This window comes from Anoplolepis gracilipes, chromosome 1 (assembly GCF_047496725.1).
Source record: "Anoplolepis gracilipes chromosome 1, ASM4749672v1, whole genome shotgun sequence".
Taxonomy (NCBI): domain Eukaryota; kingdom Metazoa; phylum Arthropoda; class Insecta; order Hymenoptera; family Formicidae; genus Anoplolepis; species Anoplolepis gracilipes.
The window spans coordinates 3,821,405-3,847,299 of NC_132970.1; the positions used below are offsets into that span (position 1 = coordinate 3,821,405).

At 32.9% G+C, this 25,895-nt stretch overlaps 2 protein-coding genes across 4 annotated transcripts; both read right to left on the minus strand.

Annotated features, from left to right (window-relative positions):
• Positions 1-110: 110 nt before the first annotated feature.
• Nd-39 (NADH:ubiquinone oxidoreductase subunit 39) lies at positions 111-2,199 on the minus strand. Its single transcript, XM_072888032.1, has 7 exons — positions 2,053-2,199; positions 1,659-1,867; positions 1,259-1,549; positions 1,011-1,177; positions 799-930; positions 528-717; positions 111-429 (listed from the first exon to the last, which is right to left on the minus strand). Exons 1-7 carry the CDS (start codon positions 2,090-2,092, stop codon positions 247-249), a joined length of 1,212 nt encoding a protein of 403 aa, XP_072744133.1. The 5' UTR covers positions 2,093-2,199; the 3' UTR covers positions 111-246.
• A 2,606-nt stretch (positions 2,200-4,805) lies between these two features.
• LOC140662992 (uncharacterized) lies at positions 4,806-25,679 on the minus strand. 3 transcript variants are annotated; one of them, XM_072886820.1, is made up of 8 exons: positions 25,150-25,679; positions 12,404-12,668; positions 9,372-9,644; positions 8,594-8,892; positions 8,101-8,408; positions 7,806-7,989; positions 7,520-7,698; positions 4,806-7,330 (listed from the first exon to the last, which is right to left on the minus strand). In XM_072886820.1, the coding sequence occupies exons 2-8, from the start codon at positions 12,570-12,572 to the stop codon at positions 6,883-6,885; spliced, it is 1,860 nt and encodes a 619-aa protein (XP_072742921.1). In that variant the 5' UTR covers positions 12,573-12,668; positions 25,150-25,679; the 3' UTR covers positions 4,806-6,882. The 3 variants fall into 3 exon arrangements, with proteins under 3 accessions (XP_072742921.1, XP_072742909.1, XP_072742930.1); XM_072886808.1 differs by having other exon boundaries at positions 8,594-8,895; positions 25,150-25,678; XM_072886829.1 differs by lacking the exon at positions 25,150-25,679 and adding an exon at positions 10,635-11,039 and having other exon boundaries at positions 8,594-8,895; positions 12,404-12,538.
• Positions 25,680-25,895: the final 216 nt, after the last annotated feature.

Consider the following 25,895-nt stretch of genomic DNA (forward strand, 5'->3'; position numbering starts at 1 on the left):
ATTAATGCTGAATTACGTAAATATCGTAGAAGATTCGATAAATCAATTAATGTTATGCATATATTCTATATGTAATATGTACATAAAATTGATAAAACTCAGCTGGAACGTAAATATTTAAATAATTTAATATGTATTTAATTAACCGCATTATTTAATTAATAATATACTCTTTACAATATCACTTATAGTAAGAGTACATATTTCGTTCTAGTTTTATCTCAACCTAGCACATTTCTAAGATGTTTAATAAACTGCAACAGTTGGTGGATTCGGAACAGGGTCGAACTCTCCAACACTCTCCATATATTGAGGGTCTTTACGCCACGGCTTCAACTCCCAGTGCATTCGTGATTCCATTGTTGTTAATGTAATACCAAGATCTTCTAAAGTTGGCAGATCTTTTGATACTTTATCAGATATGGCTTCCTATAAAGAGCGATATTAAATTATTAAATAATGCTATTTAATGTTAAGTGGTAAATTAACATTTACACTTAAAATGTTATAACAGGATTGAAACACACTTTTTCCAAAAGTTCCCATTGTAAATTTCCTAAAGGATATGCGAGGCTTACGATTTCGTTAAGAGTAACCTTAATTTTGAAAAACGGAGCATATTTCAAATCTATTCTCCTGTAGCCATAATCTTTTGGATTGCGCATCCGTATTCGATGGAACCAATCAAGTAATTCAGAAAACTGATAACGTTTCGGTCTGTAACAAACATAATATTACAATATTTTACAAAAATAATTAAATTTAATATAAGATTAATGATAAATTAGCTATATTTACCCAACAAATTGATAAGTTTTGCCAGCAGTGTTTTTAGGATCTTTTGCAATAGCCGTAATACCTCCAGCAACATCGTATACAGCCACTGGCTGTTTTTCTGTCTTTTCACCCTTATTCCATATTGGTACAGTCCTGTAAGAAGATAAAAGATATTATCAGATCTTAACAATTGTTTATATTATGGAAAATTTATTGTCACACAAATTATATACCCAAAATGATGTCTCATTATACCAGAGTAGATACGCAAAAAACGGTCTTCTTGACCCCATATATTTGATGGTCGAATAATTGTAGCCTCGGGAAATTCTTCTCGTACTGCCCACTCACCTTCCAATTTCGTGCGAAGAAATTGAGATCCATTTTCCAACACATACGACTAATACAGAAAGAAAAAAAAGATTAGAAAATATTAAATCATTAAAATTTAACACATTATCATAAATATAAAAATATCTACCTCAGTGTTGTCCACGTTTAAAGCTGATAGATGGACAAAGTGTTCCACATTAGCTTCCTTGCACAGTTTGGCAAGCCTTCTGGCTCCCTCAACATGTACTTCATGGTAGGTAAAGTTTTTAGTCTCCCACTCTCTCCCAATTAGATTAATAACAACATTGGAATATTTGATACATTTTCTTATCGAATCCTCATCACGCAGATGAAATGGATGAAACAAAACTTGCCCAAGATCCCCGGACAGTTTCAGAGGCAAACATTTATACATGTCACATCTGTATGGCAGTATTAGCTGCAAATCAATTGACAAGTTAACTGAACTATACTTTAGTTGTATGTCGTTACAATGATATAATGGTGTGATCCTGTTTTTATATTTTAATATATTATTATATACATACCTGTGTGCCAATCTTGCCAAGGCGATTGCACACATAGCGTCCAACAAATCCAGTTGAACCAAACACTGTGCACACTAACCCATTGAAGGAACTACGACCACCTGTACCTCTCTTTAAAGAAGCAGCAGTGGGATGTTTTATGATTTGTGGTTCCGACGAATAATGTTTCGTCTGCAACGCAATGACTGCCGCACATGTTGTCTGCTTTCCTGAAATATACACAACAAATGTAAACTATGTTGATTATGTAATTGCGAAACAATGTCACATACATAGATACGAACGAGAAAGAATTGCAGGCGATTTCTCTCACAAAGTGTATTTCTGTAATTCAATCTCAAAGAAAAAGCTAAATCATATTGTCACAAAACAATGTCAAATAAATAATACTTACTTGCTGCCTGCACAGTATATCTCGGAATCAAGGCGGCCATCTTTGTCGGCCATCATCAACTCTTCAGTGTTGACCATAGAGATATTATATATAGTACGGGAGGCGGCCGAGAACGCGATAGCGAAATAGAAGGAGAACGCTTGCTATATAGGCCCCTGCTGTCCTTGTTTATGTCTATTGTATCAGTTTGCTCATGCGCGACAGACAAAGACAGCAGGAGCCCATATAGCAGGCGTTCTCCTTCTATTTCGCTATCGCATCCACTCACGGGCTAGCATAGCACTCCCGTACTCTATATATAATATCTCTATGGTGTTGACCAAAGAGTAAAAAAGATGGATTTCGCGCATGCGCGTTGAATGCGGCATCAATGAAGTATAGTTTGAATAAATTGAGGTCTTATATGGCCCTTGTTTAACCATTTTTTAGTTACATATTTAAAAATTTTTAATAATATAATTAAAAATATGAAATAAAAAATAATACGTACAAGTTTATTTACTTATAAATTATATATATATAAATATTATATATAAATATAAATTTATTTACTTATGTACCTAACTAATTAACTATAGTTTATATATATATGTCAAAAATTATCTCCATAAATTGATAATAGTTAATAATAATAATAAATATATAAGTTGAAACCAAAAGCCAATCATCGATTTATCTTTCAAATTTAAATTGTCAAAAATTGCCATAGATCAATATATTTTCTTTTTATACAATTTCAAATACAATTAAACAAAATGTGTGATACAAATTAAAATTTATTTTGATTTTTTATTTTGATACAAATTAACATTTTAATTCCAAAAGTTCTCTTTAAATATTTTTTCTTTTTCTTAAAAGAAATGATACAAAATATATACTTAAATAACAGTTTTATGATTTATTATAAGAAATATAGCGTAGATGAAGGAGAAATGGAAAATAAAAGGTAAAAAATATATAGAAGGAATTTTTAATAATATTATCTTGAAGTTTAACATATTTTGTTCTACATGACTAGATTATAAAAGCAATTAAAAATTCATGTGGATTTAACAATATTAAATATTATGCATCACAAAATATTATAATACATTGAAATGTCACAATGTAAGTGTGCATTCTTTTAAGTTTACAAAAAACGAGCCACACAACAATTTATCTTGTTCCTACACATATACAAAATTACTTAAATCTTGACGTGACAAGAAATATAAAAGAATTTTTATAATAATTTGTAACATGGAGATATTTAACAGAGACCTGCTTGAGAAAGATCAAGGGAACCACGATAAAATTCAAATGTCTTATCATATATAAATTCCTTCAATTATTATTTTTCTCCATGCTTTTAATGCGTGAAGTATACTTGTTTTGATATTCTTACTCTCTTTCCGAGATTCTTTATATTTTATGAGTATAAAAAAACATTGTGAGAAACTGCAACAACTTATGAAATATACTCTGTGGACGACAAAGCATTCAGAGAATACTCTCTAATTTTATAATATTAAAAAATATAAAATAAGAAAATGACTAATTCTTACATAAAACATATGCATAGTTGTAAATGTTGGAAAATATACAAAGAGAATCATATAATTTTTTTTTCAATCAATCACTTAATATGCATATATGTATAACATGACATTATGAATATTTGTATAATATGAATATCTGTGTTTAGTCATTTATTATATTATGCTATATTTCGCTCTCTCTCTCTCTCTTTCTCTCTCTCTCTCTCTCTCTCACACTTCCTCTCTTGACTTGATGTGAAGCGAAATTTAACTGTACTAACTTTATTGTTCTCAAATATCTTTCTTAAAATTTAAGATAATAGCAATTTATAGAGCAGGTATATCTTGAAAACTATTATGCAAGTTAATACCTATACCAAACTAATTCTAATTAATCTAATATAATCTTCAATATCACTTTTTGTGTGTGTCCAATTCCAATATTTTCAGCTCCACAACATTAATCCTAAAGTGTGTACAAATCCACAGCATATGTAAATATGTGTGTTATATCTAAATAATTCTTATCATGAAAAATAAAATTATATGACTTCTCAAAGTTTTACACATACATACATACATACACACACACACACACACACACACACACACACACACACACAACACGCGCGCGCGCATACATACATACACACAAACACACATATATACCACAAGTATATATTTGTCACACATGCCTAATTTTATGTAATAACGCATTGCAATTGATTACTACAGCAGCGATTATAAACTTTATATAAATTTTTTTTATGTATCTTCATCAGAAATTGCATATAACATACACTAATTATATTACGCCAATATCTAATACCTTATACATAATATCTCGGGCACCACAAATTTGCTTCCAACTTTCTTTGGTAATTTTGAAATTAATTTGATGTCGCCTCTTTGCGTAATTTCTTCATTTTTAGTAACCAATATTTTGATGACTAAATCTTAAATAAAAATCTGAAGTTTAATTATCAAAATTCCACAATTTTCAATTATTTATAATTGTAAAATACTCTTTTAACACTTCAAGAGTAAAATAAACTCTATTTAGTTTTTAGCCTCTCTAATCTTTGCAGTCAGTATAGGGTGCCTGAGACATCCCAAAGATTTTTTAAATTATAACTGTTTTTGCTTGAAACGTATATAATATTTTATTATATGGAGATGACATATAGTATCGATTTTTTTCCATTTTATTGAAATGCTATACTATATTATGCAAAATTGTTAAAATTACACATTCAAAACATCTATATCACCAGAAATGAGAGAAGTACGAATAATTCTATTTTATATTACACAAATCGCGTTATAAGAATATATATGTGAATCATGTAACATTTTGTTGTGAACATCCAAAATTTCCTACATTACCATGTCGTAGGGTAGGGACAACTCAATAATCAAAAGAAAGCACTAATTAAATTGTAAATGGATTATGCAAAACTATTTTTTTTTTACTTATTATTACATGGTAAAAGTAAAAGTATTTTTTTTAAAAATAGGCAATGCAAACCGAACAAATTTTCTTATTTATGAGACATAGGCCGAGTTCCGTAAAGCGCATATGCGCGCATTTTCTATAATATATAATGTGCACTATAATTAAATGCATGCATATGCGTTTTATGGAATCCAGTCATAATTGTATATTAAATTCTATATTTTAATACATTGATATTCAATCAGAATAGTGTAAATATGTATGCGGATGTGGAATATTACACAAAATGTGCATTGCCATCATATATTAATTGTGTGCGATTAAATATTTGCTATAAAAAATAAAAATTAAATAATCAAGTAGTTATAAGTACAACTCTCTACCAGTAAAAATATAGAAATTAATTCATTATTAATACATAATTGTAATACGCAGACGCGCAATTTTCAAAATATAAAAAGTTAATCATCAAACATTGCTAAATTAAGTTAATTTACCAAATCAATGCAACAAAGTCTACATTACATATTTACATTCTAAGTACAATAAATTTCTGTCCAATAATATTGGAAAAACAAAACTGAAATTCAACTTGCGTTAAAATTCATATAAGTTGCTGTAACTTATACAGTTCACGCAGTCTTAGTAAAGATAGCATATTATCAGATTTTTCAAGTGAATTTAAAAAATATATATATTTATCATATTTTTTTTGTACGATTTATACGTTGTATAATAGTAAAATAAAAATTGATGAGCATAAAGCTTAATATAATGAAGCTAGCACAAACTTTTGTAGATTATTATTAAAATATAACAATGTTAAATGAGTGTTTTCACTTCATACAGTATTAATATAAATCACATCAATTCCTACTAAACTACAAAATTGGAATCATTCTTTCGTCTATTGTTTAACATCAAGTTATTTGTATAACTTATCGATCATCTTCTAAATTTCATGAAATATTAACATCAATTGAACGCTTGTCTCACTTTAAATGTATGATTTTTTTAGAAACTATCAAGAGTATATATATAAAGGCAACATTTTTTTAATTTTCTTTTATGAAATTAGATCTATACGTTCTCATAAAATCGAGGTAAATATCTTTCATTTGAGTACTTTTTCTACTAAATCAAATATCATTCAAGATAAAAAATGAGAAGCACATATACATCGTCAAATTTATATTAAAATTTAATAAATTTCAAATTTTCTCTCTTCCTTTCTTCCTCTTATACACAATTTTATTAATGTTTTATAATAATCTAATATTGCTTTGCTCTCTCTAAATAGGAAAAATATTCACATAACATATTATAGACTAATTACAAGATTAATAATGTTAAAACCTAATAACGAATTTTTCCAATAAAAATATTATATATAAGCAAACATTTTTCAATGTATCTTTTCACAAAAATATTTTAGACATCACTAAAAAATTTTCTATACAGGTTTTATTATAAAAATTAATGTGTGATAACCTGCATCTCACGTGAATATGTTCCAAAACTTTACCCTGAATTTATAACCACAGTTTGACAGAAGGCACAACATATATAATCATAACAATTAATTATAAAATGGCACAAATTCATCTCTATCGTTAAACATAATAAATTAAAACAATAATTATACTCTTACAAACAGCTAATACAGGATTGACAAAAACTGTTAAATTATACAAATAGTAAAAAGAATAAGAAGCGATAATCAATTCCACGAGAAATGTATGAATGCAGAGTATCAGATACATCATTTGTAGAATGGCAAAAACGCACTACATCGTTGAGATTCGAATATATTATTATTGGAAATGAAAGATTTACCCACGTTGAGAAACTCGTTGTTTAGCTGTATCCTAACTGCACTTTACGACATTGGCAAAGCCATTTGATAATACGCGCGTTTCGCTCGACAATGCTCGGCGGATCGTTTACCCTTTGATTGCACTCGTCATTACCCATACCGATACTGCAGTTGTTTTGCCATTGATTACTCTGGTTTGTCTGATTATTGCTGACCCAGGAATAAAGACCTAACGCTGAATCTACAGAGCTGACACTGTCGAAAAATATGGGCGACGACGACTTCGAATTGGGTTCCGTCATACGTTGATAGTTATCTGAATCCAATCCTAAACAGTCAAAGAAATTCTCGAGCTGAGTCATCGATCGCGGAGGGCGGGATGATACTTTGCTGGAACGGCCGTTATCCTGGCGCCAATACCGATCACTGATATCTGATTTCGATCTTAGAATCGGTCGACCACGACCTTCTTTCCAACCATCGGAAAACCTAATATACAGAGAATGTTGGATGATATAATTGTTAGAAAACTAAATTATGATATACAATATTATATTGGGTTATATCATTAATTTTTTTCAGATGACTCTGATAAATATTTTATTATATGTATTTATTTTATTAAATTATTATTAAATATATTAAATAAGCACGAAAAAATGATAGCTATATAAATACCTTGAATTACAGGTCGGACTATAGTCTGTTTGACTATTACTACTTTCAGAATCCGGACTATAGTGTCTTACAACCGGTGGTAATGTACCGCCAATGTAACTGCCTTTCCTCGATCGATCTTTCTCGGTGGAATGTTGCGTAGATGCTCCACTATCTCTGCGTATATGAGTCCAACAATCCTGGAAGTGATCAATGATCAAAGTTGAGCAATTTTGCGTTTTGTTATATAATTAATAAATTAATTAATATATACATATATATATATATAATTTTTTTTTATCTATACCTGTATCCTGGGTGCTGGTTCGCTGCGATGAGTACAATGTCCAGAAGAACCACCAGAGTCCCTGGCTGTTGCGCCGTGACTTAATTTACTGGAACCCGATGATTTTTGCGTACGTCCACCTGAAGATAATACACTACTTGCGTCACCACCACCGGATCCCAAAGATCGCCTAATATGGCGAGAGCTAAATCAACGAAAAATTCGTTAATTAATTACTTTGTTTTCTGGAATTGGTTATTCTGTGAAATTAAGTACAATGTATTTGATAATGTGTGGATTCACAGGTTAAAATCACCTGCGATAGCAAACGGCGTCACGCTTAAAACTGTGATCCGAATAATCCGAACTAGTTTCATAATCCGGACAATTGCCCGTGTTTGTAGCTTGGTGATGAGCAGATGGCTTCGCCGATAATTTCGTGGATGCGCGCGGTGAGAGTGACGCCCGACGACGTGTGCTTGTGTGAAGATCTGGTAAAGACTTGTGGCATATCGTGTTTTCCACCGACGGAGAGCTGTTTGACTTGCGACTGGGTCTTCCGGAAGTGTGTGAGTGGGAGTTGCTTCTGCCGAATTTGAAGCGAACTTCCTGCGGCGCGCAATGCTGCAGAACACGATAATATAACGTTATAATCAGTCATTTATCGATCAAGATGTATGTATACATTTTAACAAAATAGAACACATGCTGGAATACTTCGCAAAACTTAAAATAAACATGACAGTGCAAAAGATGTGCGGTAATATAGTATAACACAAGGTAAAGGTATTTCTATTGCAACTTCTCACCAGTATACGATCCTCATCTCGACAGCCAGGCGAGAGACTTCCAGGCGAGTATCGAAATTTCTCTTCTCGTGCTGCGGACATGCCGTTGCTTTGTGTCGTACTCTGTGGCGGACTGTCCGAAAAGAATACGTTCTCCTTACTGTCGGTGTTTAGTAGCCGACGCAGCTTTGTTTGCAGTTGATCGCCTGCGGTACCGCTCGGGGGTCCTGAAATCGTCCGTCTCTGAGGAACCGGAACCAAACGTGGACTTTTCGGTGGCAGCGCGGGTGGCAGTGTTTGTTGAGGACTCAGAATTCCGTCTACTATGCAAAATAATAATCTTTTATGACGATTTGTGCTATATTATTAATAGTAATAAAATATTATATATATATAAAACATGTATAAGATTAAGAAATTAACAAAAAACGGATTTCGTAATCTTACTATACTAAAGCACTAATTATATATTCTGACAAAAATTAAGAAATTCACAAATAAAGGAAATTTTGATAAGTTTCTTTTCCACGAAAGACTTTTTATTGTATGTATATATATATATATATTGATCTTAAACTTTCTAACGGTAGTGTATATATTTTATATGTACACACGCAATATGTGTGTGTAAAATTTATAATACTTGTAGGTAGTAATATATAAGGTATATCATGGTGATTTCGTAAGGTGGTAAATTTCGAGATACAGCCTTCTCTCGCCTGGATTATTGACAACATACATGTTGCGGGATATACAGTTGTGTGTCCCTTAAGCTTATGGGATTTCTCCGGCGACTTACGTCTGTCCTGTTCGTGACATGAAGCCCAGCAGCATGGCGGCGTCATGGGGGTTGGCTGTAATTGCGACGGCGACGTCGGCTGCATCGGGCAGGCGGACGAGTTGCCGGTGCATTTTCGCAATAATCTGGGAGGCGGTGCACCGGGAGCACTCAGCTGCGAAACCTGTAGGTGGCCGCTGTTTTTCAGCTCCTGTTTCCGATCCAATACGGTCTCGCTCTTCACGTAAAAGGCTTTCGTCTCCTGCAGCAGTTCCACGGCGCTCTTCCGCTTCCCTGCGGCACGTATGGAGAAGGGGAAAAAAACGTTAAGAGATTACCATAAGCGACACACTCCAGCGTAAATAATACGTTTCCTGAAAAGAGGAAGGAAATATCACTTTCTGGCCAGATACCCGTCAAGTTAAATCACGTGCAGACAGATCTCACCTAGCTGCTAAATTTATCGATTACCTTTGTATAATATTATCTTCTAGCAGAGTCTTTGATATTTATGTTATCGAACGTTCCAGAAGTATAGTATTTTATTATGGGCATTTCTTATTTATTTAAAACTTATTTCAAAGAAAATTTGATTAAAATCTCTTATTCTAAAATTTATTATTTCATTTTTATTTATTCGTATATTTATATTCTTATATTTATAATAAAAAAATGTATCCCAAGAAAATTCCGAAAGACAATCGCGTATAGAAATTCATAAAAAATTCATAAAAACAGCTGCTTAATAATTCAATACCTTTATTTAAAAATGCAAAGTGCTAATGTGAAATGTACACAGGACAGTTGCATACGAAATAGAATCTTGCTGCCAATTAGAGCGCCTTCGCATAATCTTACTTATAGTAATTGGCAATTTGGCCAATTTCATTTCATGTAGGTTTGTAAACCGGATATTCTCAATATGTAGACACTCACGAAACAATTTCCACATTTTTAAAAAAACATTTGGTGTTAAGCAGTTCTAATTAAATTAATTAAATAATAATAGCTAATTAAATTAATTAAACAATAAATTTAAAAAATTAGAAAAATATGTTACAAATATAAATCGCTAATCTCTCGAGTCAATTCGTAGATTTGCTCGATTGCTAGATTTGCTGATTTTTAAAAAATTTCGGAATAAAGCATTTTTTATTCGAAATAAAGGATATCAAATAAATGTAATCAATAACTCCTTCGCACGATCATTGTTTTTGTCACACTCTGACAATTTTTTTTCCATTAAATTATAGATAGATTTCGTCACTATCAGGAAGTAAATACCTGTGAAAAGGATTGATGGAAAAGAGAGATATATATTTTTCTTTTCATCTCGCGTCGCGTCCCAGTCCCTGTTCTTGTGGCATCATCGACCGATCGCGTCATCGTGCGACAACACATGTGCGCGTATGTATACATCTCGGACGCTCGGTTAAGCGACAGAGGGCAAGTGTTAACGGATGAACGACAGCATCTGCGCGTTCTCCTTCTGTTTTCGCGCGTGGGCCCTTGCAGCGCGTTCGTTCTGTTCGCGCTGCCACTGATTGACGACATGTGCCCGCCACCGACACGCACATGTCCCCATGGAGAATGCCGGCAGATAAAATCCCCCGGCATACACGTCTCTCCACGAAGAGACAACCGCCAACTGCGATAATAGCGGGGACGCAGAGCGGTGATAAAAAGAGCCTGAACGACAGAAGCGCAACGTCAAGGCCACATATTAATGTGGTACATATGGCGAAATCGACAAGAGAACATAAAAAGCAATGAACTTTCCATCGTTTGATGCCCGTTGATGTGGAACAACTGTTTCTTTTCAACTGGTTTATACAAATGATGCGAAAAAAGCTTCAATACATTATAACTATAACTTTAAATATAAGAATCTCAATTTGAGAATTTAAATAAATTTATAAGTTTCCTGTAGGAATAGCTATTTTTTCTATTCATTTATCTCTTTAATATACATATTCAATAATTTCAAATATAATAAGCTTGTAGTAATGACACGATTTATGAGATGAGTGATTTAGGTTTCCTGATTTTCTTCTCTTTTCTTTTCTTTTGTAAAAGGTACTTTTTCTCTTATAAGGATACGCAAAATATATTTAGTTTTCCTTTTGTGTTAACCATTATATTGTGATTAGAGAAACTTAATGTCTATTTTTTTCTCAGATCATAAATCATAATTGCGGAATACATATATACATATATATGTGCGATGACGCGTTATCGCAATGTTGAATTTATTGAGTCGAATCGCGACATAACATTCGCTATAAATTGTCGAAACGAGGCTATCGGACTATCGGCGTTCGTCCTTAATCGAACGTGACACGGTCTCACAATGGGACGTTAATGACGAAGATAAGCCAAAATTGTCGCAAAAGCCAAAAAATAAAACCGACGATTTATTATTGAAATATATGTATTTATAATTATAAGAAAAAGAAGACAAATTATGCATTTTGTATAAAGTTTTCAGAGAAAACGAATTTTTATCTTATAGATTCCACTAGCGAATGATCACTTAAAAAGTGATCTATCTGAATCAGTAATTGAGCAGAATGTTAAAAACTAGAACGCAAAATTATCACGCATAGTGATTGACTTTTCGCCCTAATAAATGATCAAGTTAATTCGCATGTATACAATACATAATTCAAAACTGGTATCATTTTGCTCCTTTTTTTATTAGGTAATTATCTATATAATGTTACTTATATCATCGTATTATTACATTATTATCATATTATTATATCATTATATTGTTACATTATTAAGAAAATATATATCTTCCGTTATGTATCCTATGATTCATTTTATATTCTGTTTAATTTTATATTTTATTACTTTATATAACAAATCAGCGTAAATTTGCTCGTCATTCACTAATGAATCTACAAAACATAAATTTGTTTCATCTGACAAGACTTTGAAACGATTCGAAATGCATAAATTTGTTTGTTTCTTTTTTTTTCAAATACACACATCAGTGCCTGACGCATCGATTCGCGATGCGATTCGCAATGCATTTGCTTGATTTTTACCTGTATGATCGATATGCCGATGATGATTTCTGACGTACGGTGGTGCAGGATGTCTAGCTTGCTGCATGTCCCAGTAAGGATTCCGGCTGTTTCCGAAATTGTTCACTCTCGGCTGCTGCGAAGGCGAGGACGATTGCTTGCAAGGCAACCGAGCCATGGCAGTCATCATCTTCTTTATAGAATCTAAGCTGATTTACTTCATCGACGTCTTGCTCAATTTGTTACGCCGGCGTTTCAACCCCATTTTCGAGCTATTGTCTGTTCCCTAAAAGAGATCACAATAAAGTAATAGATAAGCACATCATATAAGAGATAAACGAATCAAATATGTAAGCAATGTTTTCTGTTACATAGATAAAGTTATGTAAATAATTATGTAGATAAAATAATTGCCTCACCTCATCTTAATCTAGATAAGAATGAGATGTATTATCTACATCTTTATTTTAAATTAAAATATACATATTTGCCTTAAATCATTTAAGATAATGATTGCATCCTGCATAACTCAGCCGTTAGTAAGTGCTTTATAATTCTTTAATCTAATTTTAGCTTTACATTTAGATCCAACAAGGAGAATTAAAAATAAGATCCAATCATATTAAAGAATCATTAAACATTTACTAAACGCTGAATTCTGCTAAATTATAATAATTATATACATATACCGATTATATATAACAATTATATGTATATATATATATATATATATATACACAGGGTGTCCCGTAATGACCGGTAATATTCTAATAGCAGGTTCTTTAGAACATTTTAAAACAAAAAGTTTAATACAAAAATGTCGAGGCTATAATAGTTTTCAAATTAGAAAGATTTAAAGATCACAAATGACAGGACTAGAATTTTGCGTGCTTAGGTACGGCAAAATAACAAGTGATAAAAGTGCTTCTATGAATTTATATATATATATATATATATATACACACATATATACACATATATATAACAATTATAATTTTTTCTGCAATTATTTTTTTAAAGTAATATTATTTTAAAATCATTTAGATAAGATACTTTATAATTATCTCCTCTATTTTCTAAATAAATTTGAAGTAAATAATCATTATTTTATCTGAAATAAAATTTGATATCTTATCTTTATCTATGATTTCAACGTTCTATGTGAAATATTGTATCTAATGCTGTTTTATATGTACGCGATTAAAAATTAATTTCATACATTTAAAATAATATATGTATTTTATTTATATTATTATATTATATAAAATATATTATATAAAATAATATAAATAATATAATAATATATTTAAAATAAACCTATTTTGAGAAATATATTAAGTATAAAAATTTACACATATACATTTATTAATATATATTATTATTACAATTTAATGAAAAATTTAAATCCGCTACAAACGCATTTCATACTGAATACGATAATTATAATATAAAGCCCATTGTTTCAAGGGAATGTTAAGAAATTTCGTAGCGAATAGAATTAAGAGCACGTGAAATTCGCTTGTACATCGAGTGAGAAACTGCTAGTTCTCGTGTCTAGTTCAATAATTATCAAACTAATTGTATTCGATACTCTATAGCGAGACCAGATGCTTCATTACTGATTCTATATGCAAGGGTTACCTGTTTGTTTTACAATAGAATAAAATGTATACGACATTAGAGGAACACCTGTAGTTTTCTCTTTACCGAATCTTATTCTATCAATAGTCATTCCAATTTATATGATTGCATCGTCACTCGTTTAGTGGCAGATATGAGATGTATTTGAGATGGCGACAATTCAATAAATTTTAATTATAAAGTAATTTAGTGCTTGTAAGTAACTCATACAATGAAACATCTCTGTTTAGCTATCATTCGAATAATATTACCATATATATATAATATTACTATATATATAATTTAATTTTAAGTTTAATTAAGTTTAATTTAAAGCTTAATTTATTGAAATTTATTAATCACAATTTTGTTTTTTATTTTAATTTAACAAGTATTACTAAATTTTAATTTTAATTTTATTAAAACTCTCATCGCCCTTGATTTTAAATATATTCCTATTTTAATTTTCAATTTATTAACTTTTGAATTTATTCAAAATGCATAAAAATAAGCTTAATTTTTTTATGAAGAATTGATTATGAGATTCTGCCTGTGTTGAATAGTTTGACGATTTTAAAGGAATGTTTCTACTAACAAAAGCAAAAATTTCAAATGCTCGAGCAGCAATTTCAATATTGAATGACGAAAGTATCGATACCGAAGGGAAATTTGAGCGTGATCCCACGTGCGTGGTCCAAACGTTGGCGTTTCGGTTAGCGAATGGTATACCTTTCGCTGTTGGAACAGCGGGATCGTTCGACTTGACCGAACAAAAAGCTTGGCGGCGGAGTCCTCGTCTCTCCGAGAGCACACGTATAATACCATCGCGTGTTCGTGGAACACGTAAAGGCGGCCGATAATATCGCGGCAAGCATGTCTACGTGTCTGTCGTCGATGTGATGCGTTCGACGAACGGTATCCATTCGTGCATGCACGTACAAAAGCGTGCGCGTAAGCGTGAGATGTCCTAACTGCATGGGACACCACCAGGACATGCATCGGCGATTGCGTCGCGCGTGTAAGCATTCGCACGGCTGGCACACGCACGCGGAGTAAGCCGATACTGTCGTCCAATTGTATTAATCATTATTTTTCGTCGAATCGGCAAATAAAACACAACGTGTTTGAAATTACATTTTTTTTTTTTTTTTTCAATTTGAAGGAATTTGGAAGCGCTTAGCGAATGAAATTTTACAAGCTCTGCCAATTTTTTGTTGGTAGAGATTTTACTTTCTCGAATTTCAGGTGCGGAATTTCATTTTGATGCTATTCAACGACACCTGGTGAATTGGAGTACACGTATCAAGATGGTACTAATTTCAATCACAAGCGTAAACGAAATTTTTAATTAACATTATATTGTTCCAAAAAAAAGAAAAATAAAATAAAAAAAAAACCCTGTATCGATATTGCATCGCATGTCGCGAATTGGATAAGATCACAATAACACATAAATGAGCGTATTATTGTAAACGAACGTGACGGACGTGATAAAACTTCGAAAAACACGGGATCCCACGCGCACGCTTGAAAAGATAAAAGTTCTCCGAATATTAATCCCACAATAGGGATTCCATGTATCCGACTGTGTTCCTCGTTCAGATGTTCACGCGATGGGAAAAAAAAATATTCTGTTTTGTAGACGTCGCACACATGTGCGTTATTATACGCACAGTACCGCCTACGCATAGCACTTGTGTGTGCACACTTGTCTCCGTCGATTATTGTTTGCATAGTCTGTTAGAAATCGTCCACAGAGAACGGAAGTCATGCTAACATTAACCGATAAACTGTAGTAGTACCATCCTGTAAAGCAATAGTTACTAATTGTACAAAATATCTCGTTTAATCAACTATTTCTAGAAGACGTAAAATTTAACTCATTCCCCTTTCTCCTAGTTTCGTTTCTATAAAAAAAGATAAAAGATCATTTACACCACATTTGGAAATAATTAATTTTAATTACTGTGTTTATGAGAATCAGATCGTGAGAACAATTACGTAAAAGTACATTTATCATTAGCAAGAGATTTATATATTATCGTGTATACACAAATTAAACTTCTCTTTGTAATCTGTTTATTTCTCTCCTTATAATATATTTATATTCCTAATACATTAAATTAGCATAATCATGTACAGTCGGACCTCTTATCCTACGACCCTCTTATGCTACGAAACCTCTTATCCTACGACAAAAAATCCTCTCATGTTACGACCGCAAAAGGGGAATTATATCCCCACTCTCAAATTTTTTTCGTAGGATCAGAGGTTTAATGGGGAAGATTCCGGACCGAAAATGTCGTAGGATAAGAGGTCCGACTGTATGTGTATATTAAAGAAAAATTAATTTATATCTTTATAGATTATAATATGCAAAGCAATATAAAAAAGCAAACTATTTTATATTTGTACCGCAAAGAGTGTTATACACGGACTTGTGGGTTACAATAATAGAAATGTATAGGAAATAATTAATCCATATATCTATAAAGGGTTAAGGTTTGCGGAGGATGATCGCCTTCGCCTTTCGCAAGTTGTTTACCATGTCGAGAGAAATGTAAACCTAATGCGTAAATAATACAGGATGTTTCTTAAGGAGAAACTATACAGATTAGCTACGTCAAAAGTGGAAAAATATTCGAAGGTTGAAGGCTTGTCAGAAATTAAAAGATGCAAAAGATACTCTAGAAATGCAAGACAATCTTATTCTTCGTTAAATTTCAAGTAGACTTGAACAGAGAGAGAGAGAGAGAGAGAGAGAGAGAGAGAGAGAGAGAGAGAGAGAGAGAGAGAGAGAGAGAGAGAGAGAGGGAGGGAGGGAGGGAGGGAGGGAGGGAGGGACGGAGGGAGGGACGGAGGGAGGGAGGGACGGAGGGAGGGAGGGAGGGACGGAGGGAGAAAGAGAGAGACCTGTAATTTAAGAATTAACTACAAAAAAAAAAAAAAAAAAAAAAAAATTTTAAATTGCTTATAAAAAAATCGATAAATGTAGAATATACAATGTGATTCGCTAAGTTTAAGAAGGGACTCTATATGAATTCAGTAATGCCAGATTCGAGATTCGGGATGCGCAACACGTCAAATGATAATAGAGGAGAGAACGCATACTAAAATTATGCACATGTGAACTTGATGCTTTGGATATCTTCAGATAGTAAAAAGGATAGATATACCATTTTCTGTTTTCTTACTAACAATAAGCCAGTAATGAAGTAGACATTTCTTGATACGAGCAGTATTAAATGTTTTTTTTTTTTTTTTATAACTTTTTTTGTATTATGTATTTATCAGAGTTGTAAGAAAATATCGACATATTTTTAATCTTAAATAATAAATATTAACTATATCATATAATATAATATTTTATTATTTGATAATTTCTTAGTTTAATATTTTTTATACGCAGAATGAATTAAAAGAATTGTTTGAATCAATTTTACATATAAGATTTAGTAATATATATATATATAAACGATGGTTATTATTATTATTATTTGATAATAATTTGACTCGCCAGTGATGAAAATTAATAAGGAAGATAGCAATTAATCGACCAAACTGGCAAATATGCTTGTAAGATTAATCTCCAAATAAATCAACGAACTTGTAAGATGATAGATAGTTCGGAACACACCAAATGTGTTCTGAACGCATTAGATGCGTAGCAATCGCAAAAAACGTTAAGCTCAGCAGCGGCCAGTGATCTATATCCCATAAACCATCGACGGATGTGTCGAATGAATCCGCTCGGTCAACAGTTTATGGTACGCGTACAACAATTGACCTATATTGTGTTATGTGTTACAGGAAGAGATTGGAGCCTGTGACTAAATTATCAGGATACTGGACGATGAGGGTACTGACGACGCATCGATGAGCGTGAGGGTGACTTAATTAGCCAATTACTACCGGTAGGTGGTCTTAGACCAGCGGATAACAGGAGAGAGAGAGAGAGAGAGAGAGAGAGAGAGAGAGAGAGAAGAGAGAGAGAGAGAAGGGTCCAAATATCACTAAAATGAGTTTCATTACTAAGGGGTGAGAACCCGCCACCAGTGAGACGGTATACTACCCGAATCCAGGACAAGGCGATTGAAACGTCAGCTTTATCCTTGAACGACGCAAAAGGATTCCTGGCTCTCTGGCGGAATCAATTCGCCATCACTGCTTTTATTCGTGTTCGCTCTCTTAGTTTTCACGTAAACTTGCCTGTACTGACAAGTCTTATTGAATGTTGTAATAGAATTCGAAAAAAGTGATGAGAATAATCCGCAGCACATGTTACATTTATTGTTAATAAATTTATAATTATTTTTGCCCTAGCATGTAACCTTGTCCTACATGTGGCTCTTTGACGGTAAAAAATAAATAATACTCTCCTCTTTAAGAGAGAAAAAGGTAAATTATTATAATTGTAGCTTGCTAAATAATATTTGCTATGGAATTCGTTGTCTACTACTTGTAATTAAATTTAACATATTCGACGCATACATGATGTGTTAAAATTTTTTTATAAAATGTAATAATATATTTTTTCCTCAAGATCATACACATTTTATGATAATTGCGACTTTTGCTGTTAAAATTGTGGAATATAACACCATATATAGCAAAATAATTGCGACAGCGTGATAAAAACTGTAGTTTCGACAAATAATATTAATGACATTTTAAAGAGCACGGTGAATCTCATCTCTGCCCACTTTGCACGGAGTCTTTCATGAAACAAATCGTGCGCTATTTCCGCTTGTAAGTTTCTGATTATTTGCCACGCGTAATAAAACGCTAGCCTAGCATATCCGACAACCAGCACAGAGGGAAGCAGGATGCGTTCATCGTCTAGTTCCGCGTAATTTCTGCGAGCAACCAATGGTTGACCGTGTATGAGCAACGTGTACGGTTACGCGGTTAAATGTTAGTAATTGTTTGTTATTTCATCATGTTCCGCAAACGAATTACACGAATTATACTCTGCGAAAAGAAAAGCGAGACAACGTAACGCTGTATTTTCCGAAAGAAATTGCATTTTCCTTCCGGGTTTCAAGACTTTCCGCTTACATTGCAGTTGTACTCATTAACGCGAGAAAAAGATGAAAATAATAGTCATGAGAAAGATATTTTTCTTTCGTTCTTCTTTCTTTCGGTAACAACGGCATTTAAATGAAACGTCGCATATGGCGGAACTTATCAGTTTATTGAATGAGAAAGGACGGTTCTCTAGAAACACAAATGCAACGTGTGCGTCGCGCGACTGAATAGAATGCCATCGGGGTAACACGTGGATGTTTGTAATGACCTTCACGTTCACTCAAGGAAACGTACATGTGACGTAAAATATATCGATCTTTCTGTCATAGATTTCCGGTTTTGTCTGGGCCAATATCGACCGACTACGTACCAGCAACTTTGCCAGCTTATACAGCTCCAACAGTGTTCATTCTCTTCATTGATACAGTTATCTTTCCGGTTCTATCTCGCAATGTACTTGAAATGTTGTAAACTAATACAGGATGGAATGGATTTAGCGAAACGAATCTGGAATGAAACTATAACTCATTGTCTCATTGAACGCATCTTTTATACTTTTGCTCGGAAAAAAGCGATATTTGAACAAGTCAAAATTTTGCAAATGCGCGAGCGTTTACGCATCAAGTATTTTACAATAAGCTCGCAAAAGTTTTAACAATTATATCTCTATTAATTAATCGCTGTTGCAAAGTTCATCGAAAAATACGATCTTTCCTCGTGAATTTACAGATTAAAAGTTTTATCACGCGAGAAAAAGTTTAATTAACCATGGTTTAATTAATCCTCTATACACAAGGGGTGTATTCACACCCCGAACAGCCTTTGAGCGCACCCTACTAACCTTCACGATGCACATAAACGGAAGGTTAAAGATATCTTTTATACGTCATACTGTATATAATGACGTCGGTGTAACTTTATGTTTTTATACTTTTTAGTTTTACAACACATGTCGCACAATATTTTTTGCATTTCATTATGTAAAAGCGCATAGGATCCTTGCGTCATTTTGCTGTCGTTATTTTTTCAATAGCGTCACTAACAAAAGTTTAATTAAATTACAGCATATTAAGAAATTATCTCCCGTTGGAGAAAATAATGAGTAAAGAACGACTCTGTGGAGAGTTGTGTAAAACTAAAGTTTGTAAATTAAGTAACATTAGAGTACAAGTAGCGATATTTTATACTGAGTAGATGTTAGTTTAATTAATTATTTAAAACATAGGAAAAAAATTATAAACTTTTATTGCTATCATTTTTAACTGTCATCATCAAATTATTATTTGTAACGAAAATGCTACATACGGAATAAAGTTTCGTCTGCTGATGCTTCTAATTGTTTTTAATATTTCTCGCTTCTTCCTATCTCTGTTTTATTTTCTGTTATTAAATTAAGAGAAGAAGGGAATATAGAAAAGGGATTTTGCTTCTGTTTGCATACAATTCTGCAGCGATACCGCGGATCGATACACTCCACTTTCTCTGACCACTCGTCGGCGCATTATTTCCATCTCGCTTTTGACATTGAATTCAGCTTCATACATTGCCGAAGAACAATAGACGAAGCTACTCTGTAGGGAGCGAAAGTAGCGTAGTAAAACCTAGATACGTAGTCCGAAACAAGATCATTTAAAACTGTCTAACATAAGTGATGGCTAACAAAGTTGCGAATATAAATTCATAAATTTATTTAAATATAAATGAAAAGAGCATACATTTAAATAATAAAATTAAATAATTTTAATAAGTTATAATTGATCACAATTTTCTCCCCTTATTTTTCAATATAGTACGATAATAATTATCAACATTCGTCCTAGCATCATTCGCGCATCATTGCGAGCTCTCACTTGCGAAATTGAGGCGCTCGTGAAGAATTCACTCCAGTATTGCTTTTTTACAGGCGACGATGACACATGGCGTCGTTATGCGAATTTCGAAGCTACTGCTCCGTCAAATTCCTCTTCAGTCGCCCTCGAAATGTTTTCATATCACAAAGTGTACCGGGGAACACAACCAGCCGTATCTCCCGTATTTTGAAACGCTTGCGTGGCTTACAAAAGGCCGTCGCTGTGGAAAACCGGTACGGAAAATGTCACGGCCTTGTCTCTTAAAGCTTGTTTCGATATAGCGATTACAAGCGCAAATAGTGTCCTTTTAGTTCAAGATCCCGCGTCGGGGATCTCGAAATGACAATTTAAATGGCAACTGGTAACGAGCTGATTTAACGCCTTCGTATAGTTTTCAACACCGATACTTTGATATAGCAATTCTATGAATGCCGGATGCGGAAACGGTATCGGTGGCGCGAAACGTTAACGGAGGCGAATGCCTGATGGAAGTTTAGATTATTTTTAAGTGGGAGTAATACGCGGATATATGCACAGCAACATCTGCGGTTATAATTTAAACGCGTGCAACGGTGTTAACGAAGCATATCGCTGGAAAGGCCAGCAGCTGTTTCTCCCCTCCAAATTCCGAATTGCCATTAAACGTTATTTTTCCAATATTTTTCAAATGCAAATATCGATGTTCGGAGAACCAGACTAACGGTTATCAAGTTACAGTATCAATTTGTTGCAAGTATATATTGCCACTTCATGTGAATGCTTGCCGTATATTTCTATATAATAATAAATCTGATTAAAGTTTATCAGCAGGAGTTAGATTAGTATTATCTTCAGCAAGAAAAATATATAACTTTTGTTCTCTAAGAATTTTTCTAATATAGATATTGATTAAGAATTAAGAAAGAAGATTCTATGAATGACAGTTACGCTTTTATTTTGACCAACAGAATAAATTTACATTTTTAATAACCAACTGCTTTTTACAAATGCGTTAGCTAGACGTATAAGATATAATGCCGGATTACGCAAAGTCGAAGATATTAAAATATGATAGAGCTTTGGAAACCGGAAGGAAATTATAATTTTCACGTTGCATGTATACGTGACTATGTCGATTCTATTACAAACTCTTCAGAGGAGCGTTAGTATAAAAGTCGGTCATTCTCGAAATCTTACGTGACCATCAGCGGTGTGCTTCCGGCGCGTGTGGTACACACACACACACACACACATATATATATATATATATATATATATATATATATATATAAACGCATAAATAACATGGTTCTAGTTGTAAACAATTTTTAACGGCTCATAATGCACAACGCGTTATAATAATGAGTATACTGTAAACAGCACGCGTACACGATGGATATGCACGTAGGTGGGAAATACGCCCTGTTGTTTAAAAGTTAGCGGTTTTCATCACACGTTCTCACACGTGTCTGTAACTCTGTCTATCTACGAGATAAAATAAAGTAAGATGCCAGAGGATATAATGCGCGGCGAGCACATTTTGCGCTCGATTAGAGGCTAATGCCAAGGTCCTCTTTCTCTTGATAAAGGGTGAAGTCATCTTTATCGAGATCGAAGTACAGGGCGCGTATTTTACATTATCACGCGCGATAATTCAATTTCTTATTACAGATAATGAAAGTTCTAGGAACAATTAGCCAATGGCTTCGGAACCAAAGTTTATTTTTATTCTGCTTATTAAAATTATCAGGATTTGATTTAAAAATGAAGTTAATTTCAATTAATATCAGTTATTCTAGTTCTGAGATATTGTTGACAACATCGTAGAGAGCAAATTACATGCATTTTAAAAATCGCGAACACATTTTAAATTATGTAATTTGTTTTAATTGTTTCCAATAGAATCTTATTTCTGTTAATAAATTTAAAAGATTTGCTTGAACTATAACGTCGAGTCTGCTAATTATAGTAAACTGACTAATTAATTCCAATTCTGAAGATATTAAAGCAACACTTCGGCTAAACATTTTAAAGATTAAAAAGGAATTAGAGAGAAAGATCAGAGTTAATTTCAGGTAACTATAGCTTTCGAAAATTTCTTTCGAGACTACCGGTCACATTCATGTAATTTTCGATCGTAATTAAGTGGCTCTAAATCATAAATTAAAAATTAAATATAAAAATAATTTTAATGAAAATATTAAATAATATTAAAGAAAGCGCTGACAATGGGGAGAGAATGTATGATGCAATGCAATTATCATGTATTTACCGATAAGTCGTAAAAAACTTGAAAGATTTAACGGACTTTAGATATGTTCTATTAAAGCGAAAGCACCGTGCTTTCACATACTTTAATAGAACATACCTCTAAATTAGAACTTGTTTAACTTATATTAAGACCTAACTTTAATTTAGGATCTATTTCACTTAAGTTAGAGTACTTAAATATATTCTTTTCGATATCCATTTCAAAATGACGATGAAATTCACCGAGTGCGCGATAGTAAATCAGATGAAATTTTATATGTGCAACACGCGACAGTATTGATTGAAGTGAAATTCCAAATTTTAAAGCGTGTTTATTACTTTTATAGATTAATATTATGAATGTAAACCGATCGACTTGCGAGAAATATGAGATTAAACGCTCGTTCAGTTTAATTTTATTAATATTTCAAAAATAATTATTCGCAAAGAAGATAATATATTTCCATAATTACTAAAAATAATATTTCTTATCTAATATTAATTTATTTTTTATTTCTTTGATAAATATTAGAAAAAATTCGAAAAATCACTTTCTTTATTTTTGTGTGTCTAGAAAAAAAGTAAAGAATCAGTAGTCTCACTTAACGTTGAGTAAATGTTTATGACCTATAATAAAATATGAAAATCGATAGGTCGAGTAAGCTTGTCGCACACGGATGTGAAGTTTATCGGGAAATTGATCGATCTCGATTGCGGCGGCGACGACGGGACGAAATGAAGACAGCATCCAATAGTAGTCAATTAACTTGAGTCTACTGAGGTAATATGAATATTTAATCGAGACACGTGAAATCGAAACGAGAACGCGTTTGAACTCGAATTGAACTTGAATGAATTTGAATGTAAATCGTTCGTATGCGATCAACGTTTATTCACGCGTCCTTATCGCATCTAATTGATAGATGATGCTTCATATTGGCATTCCACAATTAATAATATTCATAGAAGTAGATTCAAAACTAATTGAGATGATAAAATAATGGTTTGAAAGAAAGACAGAGAGAGAGAGAGAGAGAGAGAGAAAGAGGGAGAGAGAGAAAGAGTGCGCGCGCGCGCGCGCGTTGTGTGTGTGTGTGTGTCAGTGACTGAGTGAATGAGTTAGAGAGATTATATGTATATTAAAACTCTTTTAAAATGAATACTTAAAATAATTACATTTATGCATTACAAAAACATGGTTTTTCTCTTTTCTTGCTTCGAATGCATTTCATTATATAATTTATGCATATTATTTTTCACTGTTATACATGAAAAAATGTTTGTACAGATATCGAATTGTAAATATTGAATGGTAATGATCGATATATTATACTTTACTATTGTGTATTAAATATATGTATTAAATACATGAATAAAATATAATACATTGATTTATTTAAAAGCAATTAATAGCAATTTGTATTTAATAAAAATATATATGCTATTTCAAAATCATTCTACCCAATCTTCTCACATAAAATTTAGAGATAAAAAACTAAATATTAAAAGCTTATTTAACACTAGTGAAATTTAAATAACTAATTAAAGTTATTTCTTATAATGTACATTTCATTTCCAGTTTCCATTTTTTCATACAACCATAATTATAATTATACAACTATCATTATAATAATTATAACATTGCTTTGCTTAAGTTTCATATTTTTAGAAAAATTTGGAAACGATCTTATTGTTATAGTAATAACTCTTTTCAAAGTTTAAATCTTAATGATTAATTCATCGCGCAATAAATGTAAATCAATATTCAACAACAGCTGATCAGTCGATGAACAAATCCATCACGTATATTAATTGTGAATCATCGCGTTAATTTAAACTTTGTCGATAATAAAGTACAAACAAAAAAACGGAACAGACAAATGTAAAGTAAGCATGCTTATAAGCTGCAATAGAGTACGTTATCTTATTCCAAAAAAATGGGAAAAAGATATCTTATAGTAACCAAATGCGTTGCAACACGCGACGAAAAGTATATTTATATCGATAAGATATGCTTGCATATTTCGAACGGATACTCACAATTGATGTTGCAGCGTCAGCATAGCGGCGTTTTCGGGAAAAGGGACGCGGCGACGATGACACCGCGAGGAGCGCACATTCGCATCCAGGATACGTACTGGACCTACGAGCTACGGGACGTGTTTAGCCACGAGTGATCAACGGCCGGCGACGGCCACGACCAACGTACGTTTCAAAGACATCCGGCTGCCGTGTCGCACTTGCGTAAGCCACACGAAAACTTCCTAACCGTACGACACTCCCGCGTGCGAGCAAGAATATACGGATAACGTACGCGGTCGCGGTTGCGCTCACGCTCGATAGACCGCCGCGTCTCGCGTCTCGCTTTGACACAATATATCCGTCGACCGTCTACTGACCCCGCAGACCCCCGCGATTGGCTCTCTCGTCGATTCGTTCGCGCACAGCAACGGCAGCGGCAGCGCTCGTGACGATAGATTCGAATAGACTAGAGAAGGGAGAGGGAACGTTTAGTCTCGACGTCGTGTATAACCCCACGTTCCGATGCCAGGCGCTCAACAGCGCTCAATGACGGTCATTGGGAAATTTTCGATAATTTATAGCGAATTCATGGTTGCCTCTGCGCACTAAAGGCTGATATACATGAAATTACTTGAGTAAGCAGCTTGAGATTTTGATGAAATAACCGCGACGTATATTTTATTAAATAATACGAATAACATTAACTGATTCATGACACATTACCTGGTTCAGTTCAAGAATTCTTATAGAATACAGAATTTCTT